At 36.1% G+C, this 21536-nt stretch overlaps 1 protein-coding gene across 3 annotated transcripts in view; it reads left to right on the top strand.

The window, feature by feature from the left end:
- IQGAP2 (IQ motif containing GTPase activating protein 2) overlaps positions 1–19462 on the top strand; it is a 127570-nt gene extending 108108 nt beyond the window's left edge. For all 3 annotated transcript variants that reach the window (XM_066339072.1, XM_066339071.1, XM_066339070.1), the window contains 18 exons: positions 126–197; positions 360–429; positions 754–962; positions 1648–1797; positions 2555–2718; positions 3820–4044; positions 5248–5388; positions 5701–5785; positions 7222–7454; positions 9580–9712; positions 11124–11226; positions 12117–12258; positions 13986–14073; positions 15001–15213; positions 15698–15858; positions 16687–16830; positions 17898–18006; positions 18470–19462. In XM_066339072.1, the coding sequence (XP_066195169.1) occupies positions 126–197; positions 360–429; positions 754–962; positions 1648–1797; positions 2555–2718; positions 3820–4044; positions 5248–5388; positions 5701–5785; positions 7222–7454; positions 9580–9712; positions 11124–11226; positions 12117–12258; positions 13986–14073; positions 15001–15213; positions 15698–15858; positions 16687–16830; positions 17898–18006; positions 18470–18583 (2556 nt within the window). In that variant the 3' untranslated portion in view covers positions 18584–19462. The remainder of the gene's footprint in view (positions 1–125; positions 198–359; positions 430–753; positions 963–1647; positions 1798–2554; positions 2719–3819; positions 4045–5247; positions 5389–5700; positions 5786–7221; positions 7455–9579; positions 9713–11123; positions 11227–12116; positions 12259–13985; positions 14074–15000; positions 15214–15697; positions 15859–16686; positions 16831–17897; positions 18007–18469) is intronic.
- The last annotated feature ends 2074 nt before the right edge of the window (positions 19463–21536 follow it).

Genomic DNA, 21536 nt, shown 5'->3' with positions numbered 1-21536 from the left:
ACACGAGAAGAGGATGCCTGCAGAAGCAGACATTCAAAAGTAAATTTAAAACGCACGAATACACACACACACAAAAAGTTTGTGCAGTGTCCTTTAACTTTTTAAAAATTGTATTTCATTTTCAGATTCAGTCATGGGTCAAAATGTGGCTAGCAAGGAGAGCTTACAGGAAACGTCTACAATACTTCAAGGATCATGTAAGTAATTTTTCTCCATTTTGAACATGAAGAATTAAAGCATGTTAGTATGACTGCAGGAGCAATTTTGAGAAACAGAGAAGAGGGTGCAAGTTCTGCAGTATGTTTCTGAGCAGAAGTGTGTCACAAGTAAATCTTTTGCCTAACCTTGATCCCTTTCAGAATGACCAAATTGTGAAGATACAAGCATTTCTTAGAGCAAACAAGGCAAGAGAGGACTACAGAACACTAAGTAAGTTGTAACAGTTGAATGTTGTATATTGGGGGACAGGCATGTTAATGTGTTTAGTCAGGGGGGTTTTTTTAAGTTTTTAAGTTTATCTCTTAAGTTTTAAGAGATTTCTCAGTCTCTTATTGAACTTCAAAAGTGGATGCAAATGTTTGTAACAACTGCTCTAAAGCTGAAACCATTTTGCATAGCTGTACTTTTAAAGTATGACAGAAACCTTGCTAACTGGCATAAACTTTAAATTTTCTGCACAGTGATGAGTTTCCTGAGGGCCTTAGGGGTGTTCATTATTACATCAACTAACAAACCTATTTTCTTCAACTATAGTTGGTGCTGAAAATCCACCCTTGACTGTTCTGCGCAAATTTGCCTACCTCTTGGACCAAAGTGACCTAGACTTTCAAGAAGAACTGGAAGTAACAAGGTTAAGGGAAGAAGTGGTTACAAAAATTCGATCCAATCAACAGCTGGAGAAGGATTTGAACTTAATGGATATAAAGATTGGATTGCTGGTGAAAAACAGGATCACTCTTCAGGTCAGCAGGCTGTGTTCAGGCCCCCTTTGGTGGCACTTGCCCACGTTGAAAGAGTTCAGGGATTGTTACACAGTCACAGCTGAGGTTGGAGGGGATCTCTGGAGGTCATCTGGTGCAAAACCACCACACCAGCAAGGGACACCCAGAACAGGTTGCCCAGGACCATGTCCAGATAACTGATTATCTCCAACAATAGAGACTCCACAACCTGAGCAATTTATGCTAGAGCTTGGTCACCCTCAATTAGTCAAAATACTCCTGGTAAATTGAGCACTATCTTTGTATGTTTCTACCTTGTGCTATATGTTGTTCTGCTGTCCTGAGTTGTACATCACTGTGTTTTGCTACTTGTAGACAATAGTAATTAATTGGGAGACTTAAAATCTTTTACATCTTTTCTGTCTAAAAATAGACTTCTGATCATATTTAATAGCTTGTTCAATGTTAATTAATCATGAATTTGAATGTATAGGAGATCATGCCTCATACAATAATTATTAGCAAGCCATAGTGGTGAAAGATTAAGATGTTAAAAAAACTTGGTAGTAGATAGAGCAGCAAAATTTACAAAGTTGCTAATTAAGGCACTTGGAGTAATACCTCATTTAACTTGGGAAAATGTTCATTTTTCCAATCTGCCTGTTTAGTGAATATATAATCCAGATTTTTCATCATCTTTCTGCAGGATGTAGTACTGCACAGTAAGAAACTCAACAAAAAGAGCAAAAGTCAACTGGAAGAGATGGTTATGGTTGACAAACAGGGCATTAAAGGTTTGAGTAAGGAGAGAAGAAAAAAACTGGAGGCTTATCAACACTTATTCTACCTTCTACAGGTAAATTATAATGCAAAAATTAAAATGGCAGCAAATTTTTGAAGAAAAACTGGAAATATATTCTACTGCTTATTTGTTTTACTGATTGTAGTAGTGATCATAAAAATATTTCCAAATAACATGCAGATTGCAGCAGACACTGTGGTAAATTTCTACTTCCTGTAACTGAGAAAATCTTTGTTGTTTTTAAAGTGTGTAGCAAATACGGCTGGTTTTTGCTTGAGTATACTTCAGTCTGTACTGAAGTTGAAGAAAAATGTTTACCTCCATATAGTCCACGTAAATTACTGTCACCATACATTATATGTGGTGGAAGAGAAATTGTCTGCAATGCAGTCTACAGAATATAATTTATCTGTTCTCGTGCTTTTTTTATCTCACCTCACTGATGTTTTTCTAGAAGAATTTTAGATCCTCCCAGGGCAGATGCCCTACAAAGCAGACATGCAGTATGCAAAGTTTTCTTGGTAGATAGCTATTGTCATATGGTAAATTTTAATTGTCATCAGATCCATAGACTAGATGCAGAGAGGAACCATCCAGAGACTGCAAATAAAATCCTTAATGGAGCTTCTCACAGGTTGTGCAGTATTCTGTGTTCCTTACGTAGTAGGATTTGGAGAAAAGTAAAACCTGACTGGAAAAGTGGCATATATTTGAGTCATCATAACTGTTTTAGGTGTGAACAAATGTAGAGAGCTGCCCCCCAAGTGGGGGGAGTTTGTGATGGACAACCTTTTTTTTTTTTTTTTTATAGACTAATCCCACATATCTGGCAAAGCTGATTTTCCAGATGCCACAAAACAAATCAACGAAGTTTATGGATACAGTAATCTTCACTCTGTACAACTATGCCTCCAATCAGCGGGAAGAATACCTGCTTCTCAAACTCTTCAAAACTGCTCTAGAGGAGGAGATAACGTATGTGCAATCACAGAAAGTATTTAGTTAGTCTGTGTTTTAGGCAGTTCAATGAATGCTTCATGCTTAAAGGAAACTGGTGGTTAATCTTTAAACTACCATAAAATTACATACATGATTTTTATTACAAGAGAACTTTGTTTTCTGGGTGTTACTTCTGTGGAACTCAGGTGATTGCTGATTCAGGAAAAAAAATAATCTTTCTATTGCAGACCATATTGCTGTTCAAAAAAATGGCTTGTAAAAAGATTCTAGGGCTTCTTGGTTTGTGTTTGAGCGTCTAAGGGTGGAGAAAGTATTATCTTTCTTTAAGTGTTCTGTAAGTGAAGATTGGTGGCTTATCCTGAAATAATGAAATGTTATTTTATGCCCTTAACAGCTGAACAGGTATTTGGGTCTGAATCAGGGATAAATTAGCTGTCAGGAACTGTTGTTGTGTTCTGGGACATTACTATAACACACACAGAATTTAGAGAGAAGTTCATCAGCATATCATCTTGTTTTATATAAAAACCTTAAGAAATAGACTATATAAAGAGGCTTCAAAATAGAAATAGGGTAGTTTTAAAACTGTGGGGTTTTATATATATATATATATATATATATATATATATATTTATATATATAACTCAGAACTCTTCTGTTGGAGTCCTAGAAACTTAAAATTTGGGATTTTAGTGTATAGTAATAAGTATGAGTCAAGATGGAGGATTTTGGGTGTTGTCTTTGTCCTTCACTTTCTTCTTCCTTCTTCTTCATGGGTTTGTGTGATTTTCTGTAACTGGGTGAAAAAGGTCTGCATTGCAGGTCTTGGGTGGTCATTATTGGGTCAAAACCACAAATAATACATATATCACCTTGGTATTGGGTAATTATTGTTTAAAAGACCTCAAAGAGAGTTAGAAGCACTCCATTTTAACTCATTTCCCTAGCTTGCTAGATTGAGCTCACAGTGCTTGAGTCTGTAAATACTGCAAATAGATAAGATATAAGAAACATTCCAAGTCCGAACTCAATCCTTCGTTTCCTGTGTTATTCATCCTGACCTTGGCAGAGAAGGAAAGAAGCCTAAACCCTAACACTGTTCTCTTCCTGATGCAGCTCTAAGGTTGACCAGATTCAGGACATTGTCACTGGAAATCCCACTGTCATTAAGATGGTTGTCAGCTTCAACCGAGGCGCTCGCGGGCAGAACACTCTGCGCCAGCTCCTGGCGCCTGTGGTGAAGGAGATCATGGATGACAAGTCCCTCATAATCAACACTAGTCCAGTGGACGTTTACAAGGCATGGGTAAACCAGCTGGAAATGCAGACTGGTGAGGCCAGGTGAGTGAGGAAGCTGGACGTGTTACACCATACACGTGAGGAATCCCTCAGTTCTGCTTCCCTGTTCTTTCTCCGACAAATTGCACTGTACTTGTGCCCACGCACCCCTTACCAATCCTCCTCCAGCACTGAGATTTTGGGGAGGGAGGTTTGACAAACAGGTGATTTAACTTGTTCTGAAAGTGATCCTTTCATTGTCATGACCTTCCAAAGCCAATGACTTAATCTTTATAAGTGTAATAAATTATGCCATGGAACAACTTAGTCTTTTTCTCAAGTATTTTACTAACAGAATGTTAGTAGTGTCCCATGCTTTTGATGAGGTATGCTGGGATGAGAATGTGAAGATTTGCTTTGTATTTGCTAGTACTATATATAGTATAGTACAGTATAGTACAATATAATATAGTATAGTATAGTATAATAAAGATATTATATACTTGCATACATAATATATCATATTATATATACACATATATAGATAATAAATAATATTACAGTGTACAAACAGTATATAATAAAACACAATACAATATATTATATTATGTACAATATAAATGCTTTGTATTTGTTAATATATATGTATCTATTATATATGCACATATATAATACATATTATATATATTATGTTATATTATCATAATATCATATATTATTATATTATATAATATATTATATTATTATATTTTTATCTCACTTCACTGACATTTTTCTAGAAGAATTTTAGATACTTTAGATTCTTAGATATAATAATAAAATTATTATAATATTATTTATTATTTATTAATATATAATTTATAATAATAGTACTATAATATTTAATACATTATTACATTAGTATATAATTTGTTATTATTATATTATATGATAATGTATATTATATATATGTACATATATACATGATATTACAATACAATTGTATTATATTATAGTATAATATAATATATTGATTTCTTATTATATAATATATCTGTGTTCTCCTTTTGTCAATAAGGGAAGTTACATGATAACATGTGCACCTCCAGCTAAGTAAATTACTTACCTCCCTAAAAAGGAAGCCAAAGCATCTGAGACTTTTAGCAGCAAAACCCAGCTTCAGTTGTATTTGTCAGATTTTGTTCGCTGATGGCTCTCAAGAAGGAAAAAAAAATTATTCTCAAATATATTTAACCTGGTTTAATGTTTACTCTTTTTGCTTTGCAGCAAACTGCCATACGATGTGACCACAGAGCAAGCACTGACACACACAGAAGTGGTCAACAAACTGGAATCATCCATTCAGAGTTTGCGAGCAGTGACTGACAAAGTTCTCACATCCATATTCTCTTCCCTCAACATGATGCCGTAAGTGCTGAGCTAGGGCTCTCCAAGAGGCAGTTCATGTGCAGTTCACTTGAACCTCAGTGATGGAGATCCTTTCAAATCCTTTCCATGCTTTTAAAGGCTTGTGATGCCCAACAGAGGGAGTGGTGTCTCTGTCCTGCTTTAACAACCTGGAAAATTTCTCCTGTGCTTGAAAAATTCTGTGTTTTCCATTATCTACTCATTCTTGTGTTTCAAGGGAGTGGGCAAAAAGCTAGTAACTTAAGCTGACTTGTTTTGTGTTTCATCTAAGCATTTTACAATATTTTGCCTTTTCATCTGTTCTACATGTAGTTATGGAATGAGATACATAGCCAAAGTTCTGAAGAGTTCACTCCATGAGAAGTTCCCAGATGCAACAGAAGATGAACTATTAAAGGTAGACTTCTTAGGGCAAACTGCCAGCAGCTTGTTGTTTTAATGCCAAAGTGGATTTTTTAAACACTAAGTATTATAAGGAACTGGGAAAACAGCATTTACTGAAGGAATTTGGCACTTATTGAGTTGCAAAGGGGCTGAGGAAGGGGAGAAGGGAATTCTGTTGTCACAATCTAGGTATGTTAATCTGGGTGCTCAGCAAAAAAAGAGGGTGCTCAACCTGTTTTAGATAGTAACTGTATTTTAAAGGCTGGAGTTTACCTGAATCATCCTGGGGCTTGGGTTGGTAATGAAGTCCTTGTCATCACCAATCCTTTCATTGAGAGCACTGTAGTCTTCTTTTTTCCCCTCCTATCTAAAGCGGTTAACATGTTAAAAAATTGTAATTTAAATCCAATGAGGAAGGTCTCTAAAAGAAAACTTCAAGTGGATTATACTACATTTGGATTACAATACACTTAGTATGCTTGTAAAAGCTGTAGAAATGGTGTTTGTACAGACTGAAAAATAATCATGGTACTGGCACAGTGTCCTACCCTACCACACCACAATGTCTCTTTAGTGGACTTAGGGGAATTGCTCCATAAGTCTTCCAAACACCTGAGAGACTGAGAACCCTGTCAAATTAGGATTATTTTGCATTTCAATAGAGACTCTTCTATCAGTGTTTAAATGCATGGTTCCAAAAGTACTAGGTTTTCACTTTAACAGAACTTCTCTATTATTTTTCACTGTCCATCAGTCCAGCAATACAGATTAAGAAATTGCTCAACACATTAAAAAACTTAGATAGCAAATGGAGTACCCACTTGAAAGCCTTTAAATGTATAAGTTGGAAGTTCTGCAGGTGCATACATATAAGCTAAAGCAAATTGCAGAAAGCAAAGTCATGCCTGCTTCTGAGACCAGGAATTCTTTGAAGTTACCATCTTCAGAAGCTACTGTAACATTGTTAGAGAAACTGCAGTTGGGGAAAATTGTTCTCCAGATTTCTAGGGCTGCACTGCAGTCCAGTTCCTTTGGGAAATAATGGGTCCCCTTACCAACAAGTGCATTAAATGCTGCCAAGTATCTGGAGTATGTTGGAGAATGAGCCTCAGGAGTGGAACCTTACAAAATTTAGAAGAGTTGTGTTTGTGTTTACCTCCATGCCTTGCGTTATATTAGCTGAACTACAGCCAGTATCAAATTGAAATGTGGTTGTAAAAGTCCATAACTGATGTTCACAGAGGAGGATCATGTAGTAGGAGTATCATGTAAAAAAACCACAAGTTCTTCCAGTTAGCTCCATAGGTAATGTGTGTCTTAAGGATTATTCTAGCACCAGTTCCTATGGTCTAATTTAGAAGTAGAAATGATTTGCCATGTTTTTTAAGGTGTCATTACCGTGTGCAAAGGGAAGATCTCTTAACTTTTTTTCTCTAACTGTTTCTTTAGATTGTTGGCAACCTTCTGTACTATCGCTACATGAACCCTGCCATAGTTGCTCCTGATGGCTTTGATATAATTGATATAACAGCTGGGGGCCAGATACACCCTGACCAGAGGAGGAACCTAGGCTGTGTGGCAAAAGTCCTCCAGCATGCTGCTTCTAACAAACTCTTTGAAGGAGAAAGTGAACATCTGTCATCTATGAACACATACCTCTCACAGACCTACCAGAAGTTCAGGTATGCAAAGGCCTCACAAATACCTACAGAGTAAGAGCTTTCCTCTGTGATGAGTAAGGGAGGTGGACTCCTCCTTGGTAGGAATTTCCTGTTCATGGTTAAAAATGTTGAGTGATATGGCAAAGAGAAATGCTCACTGACAAGGAAACTGGAGCAGGAGTAACAGGTTGTATTTTAGCTTGTGCATTAATTTGAGATCATCTCTGCTGTCTTGGCTGCAATTCCTTACTGCAAACACAGATTGAGAACAGACTGAGGTAACTCATTATCCAGCAGAACCAATTCTGCTTTGATTTGGGAGGACATCTGAACGTTTTGTCTGAGGAAGAAAAAAATACTTGCCAGGAAAAAGTTGCAGGGTTTGTTTTTATTCTCGAATCTTTGCTGACAGATTCTATACACATGTCATTCTTTTCTCTTGAAACCATAGGAAACTGCACATTTTCCTACATTCTGGGACACAAGTTCTTTGGGATTACTGCCTGTTTCGGGGGATGATTGCTATTACTTTGTGGTATTGTTGAGTTTTGCAACAAACATGCACTCAGAATTTCTGTCTTTAGCACCTGCCTTTCATGAAAGCAAATGCATTTTTCATATAATGGGTTTTCTTGAGATATCAACCATGGACACAGAGATAATTCAACTCAGTAATTTTAATAAAATATTTAAGGGCATGAAATAAAGATGAAGAAGCTGTAAGGTAGATAGTGTTATAGCTAGAATAACAAATGCTAATAAAAGTGCTACTGTAGTCACCCCTTGCTTGCTACAAAAGGAAGAATTCCTGTCCTAATTAAGCTAAGTTAAATATCTGTATGCCTGTGCTCTGTACTTTAACTAAGCCCCTCTTAGACAGCAATGGTGGTTGCCCTTAGCTGGCTGCTCCCATTTGGAACAATATTAGCAATGTTAGCCATGCTAAAAGCTATTAAGCCTGCCTAAATCTTTTACTCTGCCTCTATGAACTTGTGCAGACATTTGTCCACACCCTTCCTAAGCCTTTAAGAGCATCTGCTTCTGTAGCAGTATTTAGAAGCTTGCTACATGTTGGTTAAAATTAAAATTTTGGTGCAGCTTCATTGCATACCCTACTGGCCATTGATTTTGGACTTGATTAGTGAATTCTGCACACATCTTGTGCAATAAATACCACTGTGATGTTGTACAACCTCATTTGTGTCCCCCAGCTTTTTCCTCTCCAAAGTAAAATATCCCAGCCCAGTTTTGTCTGTTGGGGTTTTTGTTTGTTTGAGTTCTTTGGTTTTTTGTTTTGGTTTTTAAGTTATTCTTTTCCAACACTTTAAAAGATGATATGAATCTGAAACAGGTATCCTCTTCAGCACCATAGGGGTGGCACAATATGGCTGCTGGAGAAAACCCATAGGCATTATCCAAAATCCTGGCTTTTTTCCCAGCTGCCCCTTTTCAGGTCTTCTCACTTCAGAAAACAAAGTGGTTCTCTGGCAGGAGGATCCTGCTGGTTCTTGGTTGTCTGTGCACATCCCTGAAGAACTCAGTAGCTTGGAGAGGCACAGTTGTCATTTTGGGAAGCAGGTCTCAGTGCTCCATGTACATCCTAGTCACACTGAGATGATACTTCAACCACACTCTGCATTTTCTCCTCTCAGGATTCTTATATTTATAAACAATACTACATTTTTCTCTCATTTTTAGCAGCTCATTTGCTGCCTAACAGCAATGGAAACAAGTTTGTGGGATAAATGGGAATTTTGTGCATTTATTTCAATCAATCCCTTCTCAGCACACCTCATGCTGCAAAGTGCCTTCATAAAATCAGAAATCCTGTTATAACTTTTGGGGCATTAAATAGATATTTCTCTAAGTCCTTAAAATATACCAGATTTCCACTCCTTGTTTAATAAGGAGGGGAAAAACCCCGACCCCTTTAAAACATTCTTCCACCAGCTACTCAGGAAAGAGAACACTTCATCATTCATATTGACATGTTGCCTTCAAAAGGCTCCTTGAAACATTGAGAGTAGATTGCAGGTTAAAAGAGAAACATAATGCATGTCAAAGGCTTGACTGTGGCTTTTTATACAGGCTAAATATAGTGAATTTATAATGGACAATTATTGAAGTCTTTCTCATTTTCTTTTAGGAATTTTTTTCAGGCAGCATGTGATGTTCCTGAACCAGAGGAGAAATTCAATATTGATGAATACTCTGATATGGTGACCCTTAGCAAGCCTGTTATATATATCTCCATTGAAGAAATTATCAATACTCATTCAGTAAGTCAATGAAAATGGACTAGTCAGCAGACTGTAGCATACAGACTATCAAATATTTGCAGCTTACACTCTCTTGGGGAAGCTTTGTTTTCATTCTTACTTTTGAAGTAATTTCTTCATCTCTGAAATGTTCTGAAGATGAGTATTAGATTTTTTTTCCCCTGGGAAAAATGCAAATGCTGCTTTTATGCAAAAGCATCATCCTGAATAATAACTAGTCTGTAACACTTTCTGATGAGGGGAATGAACAATTACTGGGTCCAGTCTCATGTGACATTTCTAATTTTAAAACTATTTTCTGTCTTGGGTAAGAAAGTGAAAGCAGTGTGAAGGAGAGCCTTTGGGAATAGAAATTGTATATTTTGGCTCTGGCATTCTGACTTGTTGGAAGCAGATACAAACATCCGATTTAGAAAATCTGACGCTGTGGAATACTGTGGGTAAAGAACAGAATAACTGCAGTCTGAAGTATGACTTAATAGGGTGTAAGTTAAATGTTTACCACATGCTACTCCTAAAGCTTGGATACTACTTGCAGTATGTCGCCTGTGTGTCCTCCCACACCCTGTCAAAAAAAACCCCACAACAATATTCCCCCATCAAAAAAAAAAAAAGAAAAAAAAAGCCCACAAATGCCACAAAGAATCCCTCTCAAATACTGCCAGATACACTATGCAAAAGGTAAGATACCCAACTCACAGTAGGCCACACACTATAAGTTAGCTTCATTCAAGTGAAAATTAACAAGGTAATCTGCTAAAAACAAATTTTCTGGTTTGCCCTTGTGCCTCTGTTCTTTTAATTTTTGAAGCGATAGACCTATGCCTGCATGTAATGACCAGAAGTTATATGTGAACATATATGTGATCAAATACTCCTTTTTAGTGACTCTACTGACTGGCATAACGTGTCTGTTAGGTGCTGTGGGTGCTGCAGAGCTGGTTCCTCACTTAGAAAATATAGTCCTTTCTAAAAGGTATCACTGACACCGTTGTAAGCTACTGGGATGGATATACAGAAAATAGGTGTCTTTCTACGGATCACCAACACTGTCTTTATTCCTTTCCATATTAAGGATGCAGCACCAAAATTGTCTGCTTGGAAATATTATCCTTTATTCTGTGACAGTTAGGACTCTGTTAGTCCTAATTGCAAGTAATCTGCTCAGCCATGACATTTAACACCCCAGAGATAACTGCTGGAGGAGCAAGAAAAGCTGATTTACAGCAAGGGCAACTCTAAACTATACCTCAGGATCCAGCATGCTTCCTGGCCTTGGGATGGTCCTTAGCATAATCCTGATCATGCTATGCCTGTGTTTTTCAACATTTAGTTTCCAGACTTATTTTCAAGTATAAAGATACCAGGAAAGCTTTTTCTGGATGATGATTTCATTCACATTTGTTTATAGCTGCTTTTGGAACACCAGGATGCCATTGCTCCTGATACTAATGACCTGCTGAATGAACTGCTGGAAGGTCTGGGACCTGTTCCTGATGTAGAATCTTTCCTTGGTATGTTGTTTTTTGTTTTTATGGGTAAATTCCCTCTAGTGGCAGAATTAAACAGAGGTTTGACTTAAATACTCTTGTGTCTCTCAGAGCAATAGCTTCTGGTTCTCTGTTTACTACAGAATTCTTTTCCAAACATTTATGATATTGCACTTATATTTTAACCACTTTCTAACTGCAATACTCACTCTTAAAATTAATCTGTGAGTCAAAATCCAGACACTAGTAACATTTTGAATTATCCAGTTGTGCAGATAGGAAACAAAAACGAGTTTTTAAAAATGACTTTTTAAACAATCTGGTCTCAAGATTTGCTAGTGTTGGGTAGAAACTTAGAAAAAATATACTGGGAATTCTAAAACCAGTCATTTTTTCTTTTGATACTTAATTATCCAAATAAAAATTACTTTTTTTAAACTATGCAAATTTCTTAGAAAGCAATGTATCTGATACTTAATTTGCATTCATTGTAAAAAATTAAAAAGTAGTTGGGAGTTATGGATAACATCAACATTCAAGTGAATAGCCTGCTAACAGAAGTGCTTCTCTTCTGTTTCTTCATTATCACTGCATGTTGATAAGGGATGTTAATGGTTTGTATTATTCTTTTGGAAGATGACATGGAAGTCTTTTGCACATCAGGAGACAGAAAATCAACGATTGGTGTAATTTCCAAAATATTGTAAATGGGCTTATAAATAGCTAAGTTACAGTTTTGATTGTTCAATGTCCATTAAAAGACTGCTTCCAAGTGGAAGGAATAAAGGTGCTGTATAATAATAGCACCTTAATTATTCTGATTATTTACAGTGATTTATTTAGGTACTTGTTTGCTTCATGTACTGAGTCATGGGAAAATTGGAAAACTTCGAGTAAAATATGCTTCCTTTTAGGGGAAGGAGCTGTTGATCCAAATGACCCCAACAGGGAAAGCACACTGAATCAACTCGCAAAAACAGAGATTTCACTGTCTCTAACAAGCAAATATGAGTTACGAGAAGGTGAAGATCAGGATCTCAAAAGTCTGATGATAAAGTAAGTTTTACTCAAACATTTATATTCTGGCAATGCTTTTGTGTTTGTTTGTTTTCAAACATTGCTTTTTAAACATTTGCCCTGCCCAAGTCCATTTCTGAGGTGCCGGCTACATTCGGTTTTCAAAAGCCAGTTTGTGTTTGGTGCTACTCAAACTTTTCCACAAGAAAACCAGAAGAACTGTCAGTTTTTCCCGAAAAATTAATATATTGCTATCTGTGTTTTGGAGCATGACGGCATCATTATCTAACCTAGGAAGTGTTTTGTTTCATGAAGCTGTAAAAGCACTCTGCTTTAAAATGTTACTGCCTTGGTAAAGCAGACATGAAAGCAGTCCAGATGTACAAGAGTCAGACAGTATTACCATGTCTTTTCCTCCTTTTCAAAAATAAAACCTTATACACTGTAATTGGCCTTTTGAAAAGAACTTCAGCAGGAATAGCACATGCTGTACGCTTTTATCCAGGAAAGAAAATTGTGTTAATTCTGTCTCATGAAAAAACTAAAAAATTACTATGAGGATAATCTGGAATACAAGGTACTTTATAGTAAAAATCAATTATATAGCAGCACTTGATTTCACATTATGGCACCCATATTTTGGAGTTGTTTCAAGCTATCCATAAAAGGGATTGGTCTTCTTAAGATCCTAGTACAATCTGAGTAAGTGGGAGAACAGGATGCTGCTCTCCTTTATTACTGTGGTTATATGTACCCTACATGTGTGAAGGCAGAACTTAATATTAAAAGGGTGTTGCTTAATATACAGCAACACCACCAATAACTAGGTGGGCAATAACTATGAGAGTAGACATGGGCTGTAACTCAAATATGATCTACTTAGTTGTTTGTTTTTTTTTTTTTTTTTAATCAAAAATAAGTATTCTCGATTTGTTTGATGGTGTGAAGTTTTACTCCTGAAGAAGTAACTGTACCTAGATAGACTATTACTCGAAACCATTAGGTTTTATCATAGAAATTTTGGCAACATTCAGACATTTTCCTTGGAAGCTTAAGCTGCATCTTGAATTTTCTGCTAATTGTTAAAAATAATGAGCTGTTTCAGTTATCCTGTCCTCCAAATGAATAGAATTCTGTAACAGGATGTTCTTGGAAGTATTATGAATGAACAGGCACCAGGAAGGAGATAAATTCTTACTGAGAAAAGAACTGGTTAACATATCAGGGTGTAGCAGCTTCCCTTTTTTAGCAAGGAAATGCTTCTTGTCTGTTGTCCCTAGAGAAATATCTGTCCTTAAGTGTTTTACGTAAATGCACTGCATCAAATGTAAAATTTATTCATCAGTTCTGAGTGCATTTCCACTTTATTCAGTAAATATGACCTTTAATGGAATGTTGAGTACCTGAGGCTTTTTCTGTCTGCAAACATTACATTTCTGTCTACTGTTTTGTCATGGTCGCAGTTAAAATCCACATGTGAGTTGTTGTTTGTATTTTATTATAAGTAAGTGTTTCACTGTGCTTGTTGGTTACCCGTTTTCTAAAATAAATGGAAGGAAGCTTACTTGCATTTCTCTACTCAGACTGTGTAGAAACCAGATACTCAATACTATTAAGGGAAGCCGTGAAACATAAAAAGCTAGAAAGCAAATTTCACCAAGAATCCATAACAAAGGGAGAGTTTGCTACTTTTATGGCTGAAGAAAGCATATGTAGAAGGGATCCAGTGATAGCTGTTTTTAATATCCATATATCTTTTTCAAAAGGACCAAGAGACTCATTGTGGATGTGATACGAACACAACCAGGGGATACGCTCTCAGAAATACTAGAAACACCAGCCACAGCACAACAGGTAAGGGTTACACTGTGCCTGAATAGGGAAGGAAGTATTTTATCATAGCCATTTGAAAGCCTCAACAGATCTCTGACAGCTTTCTCCACTACATGATAGCAATGAAATTGTTTGTTGATGGTTTTAGACTATTCAGATTTAGAGTTTTCAAAATATGACACTTGTATAGGTTGGATTTTTTACTGTATGATTGGAACAGCTTCAGAGGGAACTAAAATGTAAGTCTTGCTGTGAGCTAGACTAGAATAGAATATTGTTTTCTTGTGGAATTGGAGTCACTAGAATGTGACTAGAATATTTTTTTTCCTTTACGTTTTTTGTAAACATAGCCTTTTCTCTCCCATATTATAATACAATCAAACCATCTGAGGTGAATCTTTCTACTTTTTTCCTCTTTTCTATTTCCTCTTTTACTATTTCCTCCCCTTCATCAAGTTCAGTATTGTAACTCAAGTTCCCTGACCCTTTAGTTTATTTGTTTAATCTATGCCAGCAAATCTCAGGGAACTACTGCTATCCTTAGCTCGGGAATTGAGTGGGAAGAGCTCACAGTTGAACTCCTTCCTTTAGACACTGACTAGCAAAACTGCATTTTAATAATGTGCAGATTTTAGTTAACCTCAGTGTGCGCATAAGTAGGAAACACTTGTGAGATCTGGAGAATCTTCCCACAATTTGGTGAAGTCATTGAGCCTAGCTAAATTAGACATTTTGATTAATTCAAATCTATGCCTAGGTTTTGTCACTATGTACCTAAGATATGTCCAAAGGCATAGTAAATGGGGTACTTTGAGATCAAGTGGTAATAGGACATAAAGCCTGCAGCCTGATTCTTGATAATCTCCTTTGAGGATTCAATATACTTGAACATTTTACAGTTACCAAAATCTGGAAAATAACTGTTCTGGATTCTCTTTCCCCCCCCAGGAATCTGAGAACTTGAAACTTGTAGAAAAACGTGCCATCTTAGATTCCAAAACTCCAGAGAAAATGAAGCACAGTCAGTCTATTTTTGAAGATGGGCAGCTACCAATAGAACAAAAGAAAAGAAAAATCCAGAGAAATCTCCGGACATTGGAACAAGCAGGATTAGTGTCCTCAGCAACTAAGTACCAAGAAATTATAAATGAGATTGCTAAGGTAAATGGAATGTTTTCCTGTTTATCAATGCTCTTCAGCATCTAGTCTAAATCCATTCCAATTAGAGATGTAAAAAACATATTTTTGAGGGAATGCTTACCCTAAACTACTGAAGTATCCACATATGAAGCAAATTGGTTTTGTGTACTCCTGCATAACTGTCTGAACCAAATGACATAAAACTGCAGCCTTTATTATCCAAATCTGATATTGAATTTGATGCTGCTGATGATTTAAGTCCTTCTCTATAATGTTTCAGTATAACTTTGTATATTTTATGTATATAGGAGTAGCAATGTGCTTGCCATGTAAACAAACTGTAGTACTCCCTACAGGTACTGGTCTTGTAAGAGCTAACATGATAATTTTGTGCTTTCTCTCAGTAATTAAGTCAGATTTCGCAGTTATAAATTGGAATGGTAATGAACTGAGGCTTTTTAAAATTTCAAATTAATGAAACAATTATATTAATTAATTTATTTAGGATATCCGGAATCAAAGAAGATACAGACATCATCGAAAAGCTGAACTGGTGAAACTCCAGCAACATTTGAATGCACTTAACTCCAAGACAGCATTTTATGAGGAGCAAATTAATTATTACAACACCTATATAAAAACTTGCCTAGACAACCTAACAAGAAAGTGAGTTGAATCTTCCTTTCTTTTAATGTGTCTTTTGGTGTGTTTTATCAAGGAGAGCAGGCATTAATCTGTAGTTTAAAGTTTTGGTTCCAACAAATGTTCCAGATTGACAATGTACAAAAGGTCCATGAGGGTTGTAAACCATGTCAGCATCTGGAAATTAAAGTCTTGCATTTATTTAAGACTGCCTTTGAGAAAGTCTGAAGATTTATAGATGTTTCCAATATACTTAATTGGTGCTACTTTGCAAATCCATTTGCATTCTTGGAGGTCATGAAGCTTTGGGAAGTAATTATTGGTTTCTTCCTTCTTTAAAAGGTTTGGACTTGTCTTTAGAATGGAAAAGGCATAAATAAATGCCTAAATAATTTTACCTTTCAGGTATGATGCAGTTATTTGAAAGCAATTCCTCCACCAATGCCACCAAAGTGTCAAAATGAAAACATTTTACTGATATGAATAGGAATTTTCCCAGTCCACACTTCATTGATCCAAAAATTACTTCTAATTACAGAGTATTTTCCATTTATGTCCCCTTATATTTACTAATTGCTATTTTAAACTGAGGATTATGTACTCTTTAGGATCAGAGTTGCGTTTCACAGTAGAATTAAAGGAAGTGCTAAAAGATGATTGAAAATCACTGGCAAGATATTTAGATGATTCACTGTGTACTAAAAATTCCTCTAACTCTTAGGTTATTTTGGGATGTTAATTTTGGTTTTTTAGAGAATTTGAGAGTGAAAGAAGGTTATGGCTAGCAGAGTAGCTGAAGTATTAAGGATTTGACAACCACACCAAAAGTAAATTTTCTTATACTCTTTCCAGAAATTCACGGAGGTCAATAAAATTAGATGGAAAAGAGGAGGTGAAGGGAAGCAAAAAGCTAAAACAGACCTCACTAAAGTACACAGCTTCAAGACTTCATGAAAAAGGTGTCATCCTAGAAATTGAAGATCTTCAAACCAACCAGTAAGTGCAGTACAAAACAATTCTGAGCATTTTTCTAATCAACAGTTTCTGAAGGGGCCTCGTTTTTGATACAAGAAATCTTAACAATTTCCTGTGCCATAGCTAAAATTAACTCAGACTTCTGCATTCAGAAGGATGCTACAGTCTGTCATAATTAATTTTTTTATTTTGTATCTTGATCTATGATTACCTTGGGAAAATACTTTAACAAGCCAGCCCTAGCACCATCTTACATGGAGAAGTACAAGTTTGGCAGCGGACATACTATAAATGAACACGTTTTTAGACAGCTATAGGGATTTTTTTTCATATGTTGACCATCCACTTCCAAATAACTTAGTAAATCCCAGGTTTTTTGCTCTTCCTCACTATGGCAGGATGAATGGATGTGGTGTTTTAACACCCCTTATGTATTCATCCATTTTCAGGCTGTGGTAGTGAAAGGCTTTGGTTCTTTGCACCTTCCCATCCACCTTCTGCATGGAAAGGTTTTTTCCAGGTTTTTTTCCTTTTTCTTTTGTTTTTCCAAGTGGATTCATCAGGAAGCCACATGAGGCACATATGTACCTTGAAGGAGACATGTGGGCATGAGAGAAGGAAAATCTGGCTATCTTGTCTCTATCCACTGGATGTTTCATCTGATTTGTTCAGTCAACCTCCCAGAGCCTTGGGGGTTTTTTGGGTTTTGTTGGTTTGTTTGTTTGTTTGGTGTGGCGTTTGTTTGTTTGTTTGTTTTTGTGTGTGTTTTGTTGAGTTTTTTGTTTGCTAGTTTGATTTTGGTTGGTAAGCTGGGGTTTTTTTGTTTGTTTGGGATTTTTGGGGGGGTTGTTTCTCCAACACAAAAGACTTCATTATTCTGAATTTCAAACTAACAGTACATCAGAAAATCTCTAAGAAGACACTGCAGGGAGTGAAGCACAGGAAGGGAAGGAGTGATTCTTTTGACACCAACAACACTACTTGTGGTCTAAGTTCTTCTGTGTTCTGCAGGCTTTTTCCCCCAAAACTGTCTCTGGATTATATGAAACTGCACAGACCATGTATTCAACTACTTTTCTTGTTTCAAGGTTTAAGAATGTGATGTTTGATATCACACCTGGAGAAGAAGTGGGTGACTTTGAAATCAAAGCAAAATTTTTAGGAGTTGAGATGGAAAAAGTGCAGCTCCATTTCCAGGTTTGAATTTTGTTACTTTGTTATATAGCTGCTGTTGCATTTTCTGTAACCACAAACCTTTTCAGTATTTTATTTTAATATATGCATAAACCAATCAATCAGTACAGAGCAGGAGTTCATGTGGAGAATAACTGTAAAACTTCTGCAGGTTGCTGAGCATGAGCATTGAATTAATGTTTATCTTGGGGCAACTACATGAAATCAAACACCACATTAATTCAGTGGCAAGCAGTAAATACCAAAAGAAAATTGAAATACACAGAAAACTGTAATTCTTTTGGTGCACTGTTACTGACCATCTGCAGCTTAGGATCTAGAAGACATTTAATGTTTTCTACATGTATTCCAATAGCTGCTTGCAATTGTTGAAGTTATTAAGAACCTGGAGCTGGTGATGTTTATCACATCTTGTTACATAAGGTACAGATTTACACAGACACTAATGACTTTTTTGTTATTTCAGGATTTGCTTCAGATGCAGTATGAAGGCGTGGCTGTAATGAAAATGTTTGATAAAGCTAAAGTGAATGTGAATTTGCTCATATTCTTGTTGAATAAGAAGTTCTATGGAAAATGAGTACTTTCAGGTATCATGGACTTCATCAATCAGTGGGAAGTCTATTCAGTATTTTTTGCTTTTAAATGTTTGAAGTTTATAATTGGATTAACTTTTAAAAACATATTAACTTTTAAAAATGCACCCAAAAACACCAAATGTTCAGAGGAATGTACACAGTGCCTTTTCAGCATTGATAACAAAACAGAAGACCAAGAAATTGATTCATTTAAACAGTTCCAGATTTCTTTGGTGTTGGTAATTTTAAATCAAAATATTCTTTAGAACACACAAGGTATTGTGTAGATTTTAAGGTAGACAGAAATTGAATTTAGTTAAATATATAAACTTCTTCCTATTGAAACATTTTTAAATTACCTCAGATATATAATATAGTTGATACTAGACTTGTAAGTATTTACCAAAAGAAAACCTAATTTGTTTTTAAGGGATAGTTTGAGCAAATATTTAGTTACATACTAGGTCTATTTTGTGGCAGTTGTCAATTGCAAAGCAAACTTATTGTGCAATTCAAAAAATTTTATAGGTAATTCTAAAGTGACAGTAACGACTTTCTTCACAAAAATATATTTTACAATTCATTCCTACTAAATGCACTACTGCCTCGTGCAAAATGTCATTTTCTACTCTCACAGCCTTTGGAGTGGTATTGGGGAAATCTGAATAGCGAACAGTTGTTCAGTTTGAAGTATTTGAATACCTAAATTGTGCCTGTCTGTCTTTATTTTTTGGTCTTTTTTTTTTCTTTTTTTTTTTCTTTTTTTTTTTTTTTTTGTAAGAAAATAAATAAATGCAATAAAATCACTATTTAGATTGGGTTTTTTAAAATATTCTTTGGAGATTGTTCTATGTAAAATAAACATTACCTAATTAAACTGGCTTGGTCCTTAAATTTCATTTCCAGGAATTATTAAAGCTGCAATCTAGATGGTAATTGAAAGAATTTCTTTCTGTGTGTTTATAAAATTGCATGTAATTAAGCCTGACTGTCCTCAGTACACTTGGAGAAAGCTGCTTGGCAGTGAAGACTTAATGATTTTGCTGAGGAACTATCACTTACACCTACAGAGCAAAAGTTCGTGCCATAGGTATCGTGACTAATACTTCCTTGAAAATACTTCCTTCTCTCACTTTTCTTGTGACTAACACTTCAGAAGATAGACAGTGAGACATTCTGGAATGAATTATAAAAGTAAATAATAAATAAGTATTAATGCTGAAAAGGGAATAGAGCAGTGTTAAGTGACTTGCAGACATATGGATTACAAGCTCAGCTGATATATTAACCGATCTGTGGTGTTACACAAGCTAAAAAAATATTACATTTATGCATGACATCAAGTTTAAACACACAATTACTTCAAAACAGGTAATATACTTAATTGAAGGACTGAAAAACTACTACATTATTCTGTTTTTCTTCTGGCTGGTTATGTATAAGCCATTTCAGTATGACATAAATGCTGCAGTATTTGATACCCTGGTTCACTCAAAATAGCTGGATAGAAAAGTGAAAACTTTTCCTTCCAAAGAAGAGAAGCGAATTTTACCTGAATATTAATTAAATTCCCAATCTTGTGTCCCCCTTTTTATTTACAACAGACTTGACTAATGGCTATGTTTTGAACTAACTCTAGCTGAGCACCAGATCTGCCAGAGGTGTGATATCACTCTTGAGGCAGTGTGTCAAAAGCCTGGAGTTGTGCTGGTGAGACATGCCAGAGCCCCACACCCTTTATGGAAGTAACTCATTCCTGGATATGGAATTTTGTGTTATACACTTGACAAGTCTAGTACCTGCCTGGTTCTAATGCAAACAGCACATTCCTCAGTTGTTTCCTGGAGCAGGCAAGCTTAGAAAAGTTTCTTTGGTCCCCACATGATGACGAGTATGAATGGTACTCTCTGTGTGTCAGCATGTCCCTTCTCCAGCCATTTCTTGGGCTTCCTGCTCTTCCTAGTGCACATCAAAGAGTAATTTCCATTTAATTTCTTTAAACTCCTTTATAAGCTTTTTTCCTTAATTAGCTAGTTCCATTAAGGGCCTTGTCACTGAACAATAATATGAACCCTGCTAAACAGGACTGTTTAGTTTGTTTTCTACCTACACATAAGATCCATGGTAGTATGAAGTACCAAACAAATGAGCAAAGTGATTATGTTATCATCCACTGCTGCCCAGTGCTGCTGACAGCTACTAAGTACAACAAAAAAGAAAGGCTTTTTAGAGGCCACTGTAAGATGTAATGTGGGGCCTTCAACCATTAGATAGGACTTGTTGAAACCAGCTTCAGTCATGAAATGGTAGTGTGGAAGGCTTGCATTGCTGGTTCAAAATCTGAGAAAAAAAAAAAAAAAAAAAGCCAGTATAACTGAATAGGGCCTACACATCAGCTGTCACTACATCTGACAGAAAATGCATCTTTCCTTGGCCAACTTGCCTGACTCTCAACTTTGTCCTCCTTAACTGGTGGTAGTGAAAAGAAGTCATAATAGGCAATAGTCTAAGTCTGTTAACCCCGTGGCTTGCATTTTTCTATCACATGATGTCTTTAGGGTTGACTGAGAGTGCTTGGCAGCTAACTTAGTTTATTTTGGAACTTTTCCATTTTCAAGGGCCTCTGAAGATACAAAACTACCCACAAAACTGCAGAACAACATCCTTCTGCTTAGGCAGGGCAGACAGGAACACCAACACAAGCCCTAGACTTGTTCTGTTTCACTTTGCACTGATCTGCAGACCTCCTTTAGCTGTCTGACTTTCTTTTAGAGAACACAGGAGTAAAATAACAACCTTCATTCCCAGAAAATCCAAATATTGACAGTCAAGTGATTTCAAAAAGTTTGAAACTAGAGGACTGATTTCCCCACTTGAGGTATGTTTCTGTGCTCATCTTTCAGCAGTAACTACCCACCTCTGACACGCACCCAGGTAATTTGCAGCAAGGAAAGT

The sequence above is a fragment of the Sylvia atricapilla genome, chromosome Z (assembly GCF_009819655.1).
Source record: "Sylvia atricapilla isolate bSylAtr1 chromosome Z, bSylAtr1.pri, whole genome shotgun sequence".
NCBI lineage: Eukaryota > Metazoa > Chordata > Aves > Passeriformes > Sylviidae > Sylvia > Sylvia atricapilla.
Note: the sequence above shows the minus strand (reverse complement) of the source record. Positions and strands in the feature narration are given on the sequence as shown.